Raw genomic sequence first — 11,119 nt, forward strand, 5'->3', positions numbered from 1 at the left:
AAGACTCATAATGAGGGGTGAGGGGACTTCCCACCCCAGAACAGAGGATGCTCTACAGAGTCATGACTGCTATAAACTCTGAGGAGACCCAGATAGGGAGTGGTCATATGAGATACCCTCTCACTTCCTCCTAGGGGGCCTCAGAGAAGTGATGGCGTGGGTCTGAGGTGAGATAACCTCAAGTCAGATGAGGGAGTATCCTGAGACCTACCCAGAGGCACAGTGAGGACCCTAAGTGAGGACTGAAGGGATCACCTATATAATACAGAGGCATTCTCATAGAATCCACATCTGCCTGTCCTACTGTGCACCCTGAATAGGTGGCTTGCTGGCTCTACTGTAAAGAGCCTTCTCAGTCCCTTCTTCAAGTGCTTACAGGACAGGACAGGAGACATTTGAGGCCCAAGGGCACTGCCCTTTGGAAAAGCCCGGTGTAAGTGGCCTTTGTCAGAGTCAACAATGTTGAGTTTACCAGCTGAAGACACCCATTAAGGTGTCTTCACTCATTCACAACCTAAGACTTCCTTAGGTTGTGGTCCCCCATTGCCATACTTCCTACCAGCATGCCTGCCTACCATACCACCAAGAGATAGCATGCCTCCATGCCCGAAGTATCAACCGTGTACATGTAAGCAATGCCTCCAGGCCTACAAGGAGATCCAAAAGCCAAAAGTGTCCAACTTCATCAAGGGTATCAGATGAGGACTCAGAGGTCAAGAAGAGGAGGAAAGTCAGAGAATCTTGCAGGCTTTGCCAAACACTGAGAATTTGCCCAGGCACCCTCTATACTAGAAAGTGCTTTTTCTGATGAATTCCCTGTTGCTCAGTTACCAAATGAAAAAGCCTACCACAAAAGCAGACATGCTGAAAAATGCCATAAAAGAGTACAAGGAGCGCTTCCTGAGGTCCTGAGGAGAGCCTCTGAGTGTATGCAGCCTGTCTTTGGGGTTGAAGTAAAAGAAGTAGACCACTCTTATGCCCTTGTCAGAAAACTGGATCTCACCTATGATGAGAGGTTGAGATATGAAAAGGGCATGTCCAAGACCAGCCTCCTGATGACTGCCCTAGGCCTGATATTTACAAAAGGCAATTGAACCAATGAGGAGATAATCTGGGAAGAGCTGAAAATAAAGGGTATGTATTATGGGAGGAAGTACTTCATCTCTGGGAATCCCAGGAAGATCATCACCAGAGATCTGATGCATGAAAGGTACCTGGACTGCCAGCAGATGCCCCATAGTGATTCTTCCCACTATGAATTCCTATGGGGTCTGAGAGACAGCCCATCCTGAAACCAGAAAAATGAAAGTCATAGAAATTTTGAGCCAAGGTTAATGATACTGTGAAAGGAAAATAAATCTTGGGACTCCAAACTCACTAAGCCAAAGGGAAAAGCTAAGAACTGGGTCAAGCAAACCTGTCTCCCATTTGGTTCATAAATAAGCTAGCTAGAAAGATAAAAAAAACCTACACACCTTCCTCACAGTTTGGCTACAGGGATATCCCCTGTGGGCCCCAAGATCTTTACCCTAAAATAGTAATAGTTCTGTTGAATTTCACCCTGGCAATATAAATTCATAGCTTATCTTCGTAGGTGTGGGACAGAGGACAGAACTCAAAGTCATCCCTCTACTCGCCTGAGACAAATGCATATCTGATTGCTTATTTTGCCCTATTGTTTATGTTATCTTATGTATAAATGCAGATTCACTGACCCAGATGAAAGCATAAGTGAATATTTCCTCTACCCACCGTCTCACAGGAAAATTGTGTATTCAGTGAAAGGATGATCAAAGACTCTAAAGGATGCCACCTTTTGTTTGTCTCTTATCTACCAACACATTTTAAAAATATTTCTTCCTCTTCCCCCAATATCCCCCCCTTTTCCTCTTTAAATATCAAAGCTCTCAAAATCATTTTTGGAGAAAGGCATAGACCTGTCTCCTGGGCATGAATCCTTAACTTTGGCAAATAAACCTCCTTAAATGATTGAGACATGCCTCAGTCATTTTCATTGACTCAGAATATCATCCCAGTGCCTTGCCACCGACATATGGAGAGGCTTTGAGAGATGAAGAAGACAGAGCTCAAGCCAGAGTTGAAGCCAGGGCTGGCACTACTGCCACAGCCAAGCAACATTCCAGGACTACGTTCAGCAGCTTCTCCCATGCCTAGTAAAGACTGAAACAAATATTTCACTTTGTGTTTGAAGTGGGCAGTGAGTGTTCTCAGTAGTAGAGGGTTAGGATAAGGAAACAGGGTATACAATGAATATTTCCTTTGTCTTCTTGCTCTTATGGCTAACTTGTAGATTTGTTTATATATTGGTATTCTCCAAATGTTGTTCTTTTTAATAGATAATTTATTTAACTTAAGAATCTAAGATTTTGAATAGCACGGGTCATATATTTATTGTTGTTTATCAGGTTTAAGAATGAGAGTTCTGGCACCGCGTGTTCTCAGTCATAAGTGGGAGTTGAACAATAAGAACACATGGACACAGGGAGGGGAACATCACACACCAGGGACTGTCGGGGGAGAGGGGAGGGGAGGGAGAGCATTAGGGCAAATACCTAATGTGTATGGGGCTTAAAACCTAGATGATGGGTTAATAGGTGTACCAAACCACCATGGCACATGAATACCTATGTAAAAAACCTGTACATGTATCTGCACATGTATCCCAAAGCTTAAAGTAAAAAAAATAAATAAATAATTCAAAAAGAATGAGAGTTTTTAGTTTTAAAAAAAAGTGAAAATCCTTGATTTTTTTCCCGTGATCCACACAAAATAACATAACATCAGAATAGGTATTTTCTTGGAAATGTGAAATAACTCCACACTCAAATAGTCAAAATCACGAAATAAAAAAAAAAAGGTGAGATGTGTTCAATTCTTGATTGGCCTTATTCCTTTTAGTCTTTCTTTTTATAAAATTAAAAGATATATAGCTGGATTTGTTTGACTTTTTCAAAAATGTAAGATAAATTAAATTGTACTCATTTAGTACTCTTGTTCATTGGCTCTTTTATTCCTTAAATAGTAATCAATTCTCTGCTCTTTCGAAGGCTCAATGTTAGCATTGGAGATGATAAGAAATAAAAAAGAAAGTTTTACCCATTGTCCAAAGAATTTTAGTCGTTAGGAGCAGCTATCACACAAATACACGGTGAAAGTATCTCTCAGATCCAAAGGACAAGGTTAAAAAAGATGGAGGCGGGTCAGAAAGGGGGAAGGGTTCCAGATGAGAGTGTGTAGCATAAATGCTCTGAGAAGAAGAAAATTAGGGCCTTAGGAAACTGCAAGTCCCTCGCTGGGAGGTAATTTTAAGTGAGGCTGCACGCTGGGCTGGAGGAGGCTGTGGGAGTGGAGAGCAGGGCAAGACCCTCAGATGGTAAGCTTCAGAATTGAGAGACTAAGCCTGTAATGGAAAAGTGCTCTTAACTGGTATTTGGAGAAAACTGGAGAGAAGCTCCACTAGGGGCAGCATTGGAAAGTGTCCTATGCTCTTGTCCCAGCGCAGATGAACACAGTGCAGAAACTAGCTGCTTTATATACATTGTATCCAGTGAGCTTCTGAGAAATAAGGATGATACTTCCTTAAGATGAAATGATAAGAAGCCGCTGGGTACTCTGCACTGGGCTGGGAGAGTTAGAGTCAATTTCATTAAAAGGAGCATTCAAATTAGGCTTTCATGTACATAATTTGGCAAGTTCTAAGCAAGTTCTAGGTTTTTGGTGCTTGTTAAATTTATGAAAATAAAGGTGATTTAGACGGAAGTGACACTGGGAGGGAAGGAAGTTGTTAGTCCTTGACACAAATGTTAGATGTGTTGTGTTGCACCTAACTGGAGAAGTCTACCTCACATTGAATAATTTATCATTTAATGGGGAAATATTACTTGATTTTTCTTGCTAATCTGCATTTTGGCTCATTGGGTTTTCTTTCTTCTAGAATGCTGCATATTCTCTGACATCTATTGGATTAAGAAAATCAATCACAGTGGGATGGGTGGTATCATCAGAGTTCACGTTAATCATAGGTAATAGCTGCCATGCTGAAATCTCAATACAGGCCAAGTATTGTGTCAGGTGCTTTACATACATTAACCACATTTCACCAATTCCACAAGGAAGGGCTTATCAAACCTATTTCACAGATGCAGAGCCCGAGGCTCACAGAGTTTAGTAACGTCCCTGAGTTCACATAACTGGTAAGTGGCAGGGCTGAAGCCAGAACCCCAGTCTGGATTAATCCAGATCCCACACTGTTCCAATCTTCCCACTCTGAGGCTAACCTTGTGTTACTTCATTCATTTTTTTCTCTCTAATTTTGAAAAATGTATCTCAGGCAATAAAAAGAAGGACTCTGTGCCCATACTACTGGGTCAAATGCATTCCCAAACCAATATGAATGCCAAAATAAATGAGAGGCATAAATAAAGAAAAGAAAAATAGTACCTGGTGTCAATACGTTCATCTACACATGCACTATCAGGTAATCTCAAAAGATCAAAAGCTCCCAAAATCATCCTGGACAGTCTCTTCCCTGTAGAAAATAAATCTGTCAGAAGAGAATTTATGCGAGAATCTAAGTATAGCAAGATGGAAAAGATCAGCATGTTTTTTCTCTGACAGCCCACTACCTGTCCTGGGGCTTCTGCCTTGTGCTTCAGCTTCCCCATCTCACATCACTCCTGGAACACGGCTCCTTCTCTGCAAGGTTTGCAGAAGAAAAACTGGCCATGTTTGCAGGGATGTGATATTTCCCAGAAAGCCTTTAATCAAAGATGATCCCCAGTTCAGAGGACATGGGAAACCAATATCCCAGAATATATGAGGTTATGCATAGACTGGCTCTCATCTGCTCTCAGACCTACAGAGCTCCAGACAGAACTGTCAGGCTGAGCATCCACTCATTTAATCTTCAGACCTCTCGTGGACGTGGCCTAAGAAGGTCAACTTCATGTCAGTTGATGGAGTTCAGCCTCTGATAGACATGAACGTGAGGACCCTGAATGAAGATGATGGAAGGACCCAGCCAGAACTGTGGGGTCCCACAAAGTCCAGCTCAGGCTGTCAACCCTTCAAAGTCCAGAACAGCCCTGGCTAAATAGAGCTCACCACAACTTCCAGTTCAGAGGTGCACAGAGGGTGAGTACCTTGATCTCATGGGAACAGCCTCAGGTCAGTGGAGGATGGAGGGCCCCAAAACTGGTCAGGTGTCATGGTGAGGAACCTGAAGGGAAATAAGAGAACTGTTATAGGACCAACAGGTTTGTGTGTCGGCTGCAAAGTAACAGACACACTATAATAAAATGGCAAAGTTTGCAGCAAAGCGTTTAATGATTGCAGGGTGCCAAGTGAGGAGATGAGAAGAGACTCTCAAATTCATCTCCCCAAAGAGTTCTGGGCTGGGATTTGCAAGGAAATCATGGGGGTCGAGGGGCTGGAGAACTGAGGTTATTGATTCGTTGGGATAAAGGGGATGAAATCATTGGAATGTGGAAACTGAGTTTTTTTTGTTTTTGTTTTTGTTTTGTTTTGTTTTGAGTCAGCTCCTGTGGAGTCCTTTGGACCAGCTGATGTCAGTAGGGTCCTTTAGAGCAGCTGGCATTAGTGGGGTCCTTCAGACCAGCTGAGTCCTTAGAATCATCACTATGCAGGACCTGAAGGAATATCTCAAAGAAAAAAAAAAGTTTCATTATGTTCAAATTGTTATCTATATAGGAATTAAGGGGAACTATAATCTAGTAACAGGATCTACATGATTCTGGGATAATAGGCACCAAACAACTATGAGGAAGCAGGTCAGAAAGCAAGCTGACTTCATGATTAATGCTGAATGTTCCGCAAGCTTGGCTTACCTTCATTTATCTCCCTTCCTTCTTCCCTGATTAATTTTATACAGTTCATAGGGGCAGTTTCAAAACCACCCACCCCAGAACAGAGGAGCCCACAAATTCCACCAATGTTGTCACTCTTGGGATGCCCAGAAGAGAATTATGAGGTGGAGAAACCCCATCAACATGCCTGGTGTGTTTCACAGAGGTGAAGACCTTGGACTAGCGGAAATGGCCCTAGTTCAAAGAGACAAAACCCAGGCCCTAACAGGAGTCAAGGTGAGGATCCTAAGTGTTATGAAGGTACTCTCTGCCCCGCAACACCAGCAGAGGGGGCCAAAGGAAGCCCCTCGCCATTATTAGCACCGAGAGGCGCGGAAATGGCCCTAGTTCAAAGAGACAAAACCCAGGCCCTAACAGGAGTCAAGGTGAGGATCCTAAGTGTTATGAAGGTACTCTCTGCCCCACAACACCAGCAGAGGGGGCCAAACGGAGCCCCTCGCCATTATTAGCACCGAGAGGCCCCAAAATAACTATCTCTGAGTCCCCTTAATTCCACCTGTATAGTCTCGGGGAAGGAAGGGCCTTTGTCTGAAGAGGGTGACCCCAGTTGTGCAGAGAGAGAGTCTTGGCTTTCACGGGAATCAAGGTGAGGACTCTGAGTGCAGGTGAGGAGACCTCTCCCCAAAAGAGGCACATTCACAGAGCCCCGCCGCTGCTGTCAGGCCTGTGAGGCCCAGGCAGGGGTGGCATGCAGGCAGGGGTGGCCTGTGTGGCATGCTCTGATTTTCACGGTGGGGACTGAGGGAGGTGGGGGTATTGTTTGGAGGCTGGCGGATTTGGGTCAGCAGGCAGATTTGTCCCAGGCTGCTAGATACTGAAGTGAGGACCCCTAGTGGGGACGTAGGGACCAGCGACGCTAGAACAGTGACGTCCAGCGGCGACCTACCCCAGCCGTCAGTCCTCCGAGGCCACGGGCTGCCGGATGTGACACATCCTTACTTCCGCTTTGAAGACAAAGACCCGAGCGGATGTAGATCATTCTGACTTCCGCTTTGGAGGCGAGGACCCCAGCAAGTATAAGGGGTGTCGCGTCTGGTCAGCCGAGGGTGAATTCTCAGGACTGGTCGGGAGTCAAGGTAAGGACCCTGAGTGTAAATTGAAGAGACCGCCCCCACCCGTAACAAACAGGGCTAAGTTTGTTTCTAAGTCCCGCTTCTGCATTTGGTCCTGAGAGGCTCCGGTAAAGCCGTCCGGCAGTATTCCACCTGGAAAGTTCCAGGGCAAGGGAAGGGTGGGGGGAGGGGCAGTCGCGGGGGGAAGGAGGCTTGGACATAGGCGATAGGCCTCATTCTGCACTTAGTGTGGATGTAGGCCCTAACTGAAATCAATTTGAGGGCCGTAAATGTGGAGTGAAGAGAATATCTCCTACCCTTAACAGAGGTGGCCTCACTAAGTCTTGTCCCTGCAGATGGCTCTGGGAGGCCCCAGCGAAGCTGTGCCTGGAAAGCCTCAGGGAGGGGAGGGCCTTGAACCTAGGAAGCAGCCCTGCCTCTGCTCATATGGCATCAACCTAAAACCTAACTGGGGTTAAGGTGGGGACTCTGAGTACCAATGAGTGGACCTCTACCCAAAAGAGGAGTCATGCTGAGCAGTTCCCAGGCCGACGTGCACTGGGCTTTAGATGGTCCCAGGCTGAGATGACAAATGCGGTGCAACCTGACTTCCTCTCCAGGAACTAAAGAAGTTGAGGGCTACACCCAAGACCCACATCTGCTGCCAGCAATAGGAGGGTCAGGGCAAAGCTGGCAAGCTGAGATGCCCTCTCATTTCCTCTGGAGGTGGTCTCAGGGAGGTGAGAAGGTGAAGGGGGATCAGACATGTCACATGGCCAGAGCAGGATCAAGAGGCCAGGGGAGGTGCTACATACTTTTTCTTTTCTTGGAGACAACATCTCGCTCAGTTGCCTGGTTGGAGTGCAGTGGTGAGATCTCGGCTAACTGCAACCTCCACCTGCCAGGTTCAAGCAGTTCTCCTGCCTCAGTCTCCCGAGTAGCTGGGACTACAGGCGCCCACCTCCACACCTGGCTATTTTTTTTTTTTTTTTTTGTATTTTTAGTAGAGACGGGGTTTCACTGTGTTGGCCAGGATGGTCTCGATCTCTTGACCTTGTGATCTGCCCACCTCAGCCTCCCAAAGTGCTGGGATTACAGGCGTGAGCCACCGCGCCCAGCCTGGGGAGGTGCTACACACTTTTAAATGACCAGATCTCATGAGAACTCACCATTAAGGGGAATGGTGCTAAACCATTCATGAGAAATCTGCCCTCATGATCCAGTCACCTCCTACCAGGCTCCACCTCCAACACTGAGGATTACAATTAGACATGAGATTTGGTGAGGATACAGATCCAAACCATATCAGGGAAAAATATTAGACCCTCTCATGAGTCAAATTTAGAGGCTGAGTTGGGACTGTATGCGGGACCATCTATCACAGGGCAGTTATCTGCCTGCCACAGCTCTTACTTTTGGGAAGACCACATTTGGTCAGATAAGGCCGCCGTCACTTCCTCCTATGGATTTTCAGGGAGGTTGGCTCTTACTATGACGACATAGGTCTCAGTTCAATAAAAAGGAGAGCTCCTCTATCAGGAGTCAGATTGAGGAATCTGAGTGAGAATTCAAGGGACCATTGAACCCTTAACAGTGGAGACATCAAAGAATCCAGTTCAACCCTTTATTTTCAGCCCTAGAAGGCTCAGGAAAGGGTTATCAGTTCTAGTGTCCCCCTCTCTTTTTTATATAAGATCTAAGAGAGGTGAGATTCTTAGTCTGAAGCTGTAGCCACCAGTCAGCAGAAGGGGGCTGGTGCCAAGCCCTACATGAAGCCAAGGTGGGGACCTTGAATGAGAGCTGAAGACTCTAATGATTCCAAGACATCAAAGACCTCACTGAACGCTCAGCACTGGGTGTCATTTGTCAGAGTGGTGGATTGAGGCACCCCTTCAATTCCTTCTCATGAATCCAGGGAGCTTTGAGGTGTCAAATTAACAATGGCGGAAGGGAGTGGCTCGGGCCCTGCCAAGACTTCATAAGATAATCCTAAAAGTGAACTGATAAAACCTCAAATACCAGAAGACAGGAGGCCCCGCTGCCAGTACCTCCTGTCACCATAGTAAGCCCAAGGCAGGGCTGACAGAATGCAGTCTGAAACTCACTATAGAGGTTCTATGGTTCTTCTCTGGTGTCTTAGGGGAAAGGCTGACCAGGACAACAGGAGCATTGTGGCTTTCTAGAACAGTGCCTTCAGGGAAACTTGCAAAGGCAGGCTTCCTTCAATAAAGCCAAGATGGGGTCTTCCAGCTAAAGGTGCTCACAGATTTCTTTCTCCCATCTCCAGGTATACTAACCACCTCTTCTGCTCACATTTCTTAGTGTACCCAGCCATCATGCCTCGTGGTCAGAAAAGTAAGCTCCGTGCCCGTGAGAAACGCCGCAAGGCCCGAGACGAGACCCAGGGTCTCAATGTTCCTCAGGTCACTGAAGCAGAGGAAGAAGAGGCCCCCTGCTGTTCCTCTTCTGTTTCTGGGGGTGCTGCTTCAAGCTCTCCTGCTGCTGGCATTCCCCAGAAGCCTCAGAGAGCCCCAACCACTGCCGCTGCTGCTGCTGCAGGTGTTTCATCCACAAAATCTAAAAAAGGTGCCAAGAGCCAAGGTGAGAAAAACGCAAGTTCCTCCCAGGCCTCAACATCTACTGAGAGCTCAAGCGAAGATCCTCTAACCAGGAAGGCAGGGATGTTGGTGCAGTTCCTGTTGTACAAGTATAAAATAAAAGAGTCCGTTACAAAGGGAGAAATGCTGAAGATTGTTGGCAAAAGGTTCAGGGAGCACTTCCCTGAGATCCTTAAGAAAGCCTCTGAGCGCCTGAGTCTTGTCTTTGGCCTTGAGCTGAATAAAGTCAAACCCAACGGCCACACTTACACCTTCAACAGCAAGGTAGACCTCACCGATGAAGAATGCCTGCTCAGTACCTGGGACTTTCCCAGGAGCGGGCTTCTGATGCCTCTCCTGGGTGTGATCTTCTTAAATGGCAACTCTGCCACTGAGGAAGAGATCTGGGAATTCCTGAATATGTTGGGAGTCTATGATGGAGAGGAGCACTTAGTCTTCGGGGAACCCCGGAAGCTCATCACCCAAGATCTGGTGGAGGAAAAATATCTGGAGTACAAGCAGGTGCCCAACAGTGATCCCCCACGCTATCAATTCCTGTGGGGTCCAAGAGCCTATGCCGAAACCAGCAAGATGAAAGTCCTGGAGTTTTTGGCCAAGGTGAATGGTACCACCCCCTGTGCCTTCCCAGCCCATTATGAAGAGGCTTTGAGAGATGAAGGGAAAGCCGGAGTCTGAGCCAGAGTTGTACCCAGGCCTTGCACTACTGCCATGGCCAATCAATCTCCCAAAGCCCAGTTTACCTGCTGTTCTCACCCCCAGTTGAGGTCTTAGGCAGATTCTTCACTTTGTAATTTAAAAGACCTGTTAACTTTTGTTCTTGTTATGCATGAATAACTTGTTGACTTTTTTCTCTTTTTCAACTGGTGTTTCTTTCAACAGGTTTATTTAGATTCAGAATGTAAAATTTACAAATGATATGGATCACCCTGTTATTACTGTTTTTCGGGGATAGCAGAAAGTGTCTTGTTTTTTGAGTGAAACAACTTGTTAATAGAAATCCTTAAATCACCTTTGTAATCCAGGACAAGAAAATGTGGCATTGGAATAGAAATATCTTTGGAAATGTGAAAGACCTCTTAGTGAAGTATTTGGGATCAGAAGCCAGAGGGGTAAAAATGTTCAATTCTTGGTTTACTCCATTTAATCTTTCTTTTCATAAAGATACATACCTGGATTTGTTTATGTTATTCAAGAATGTGTGAGAAATTAAATCATAGTTAGTTAATCCTCTTGTTTATGACTCTTACTTTAAATATTAATTGAGCATCTGCTCTTTGGGAGTCTTCCTGCTTGTACTGGGAGTGTTTAGTCAAAGAAGACCAAACTTGTGCTCATGCAATTGTAGAGTCTAGGAGAAGCTGTCATCATGGAAGAAGGTGAGATACTTCATAAAAAATAGGAAAAAGAGGTGATGAAAGGAATAGTTTTCATTGATAAGCAGCATTTTGACTGAATGTGGTTTTTCAGTCTTAAAATGTTGTGTATTCTCTGAGATATAATGGATTTTTTTTTTTTAATCTCAGCTGGAAGGTTGGTAATGTCT

General features: G+C 45.5%; 1 protein-coding gene across 1 annotated transcript; it reads left to right on the forward strand.

Annotated features, from left to right (window-relative positions):
- Positions 1 to 9,234: 9,234 nt before the first annotated feature.
- Positions 9,235 to 10,801, forward strand: MAGEB2 (MAGE family member B2). The gene has a single exon (XM_045383514.2). It carries the CDS (start codon positions 9,295 to 9,297, stop codon positions 10,249 to 10,251), a length of 957 nt encoding a protein of 318 aa, XP_045239449.1. The 5' UTR covers positions 9,235 to 9,294; the 3' UTR covers positions 10,252 to 10,801.
- The last annotated feature ends 318 nt before the right edge of the window (positions 10,802 to 11,119 follow it).

The sequence above is a fragment of the Macaca fascicularis genome, chromosome X, assembly GCF_037993035.2.
Source record: "Macaca fascicularis isolate 582-1 chromosome X, T2T-MFA8v1.1".
NCBI lineage: Eukaryota > Metazoa > Chordata > Mammalia > Primates > Cercopithecidae > Macaca > Macaca fascicularis.

Coding starts and splice junctions, on each gene's coding strand:
- MAGEB2 (XM_045383514.2), top strand. CDS start 9,295: ATGCCTCGTGGTCAGAAAAGTAAGCTCCGTGCCCGTGAGAAACGCCGC.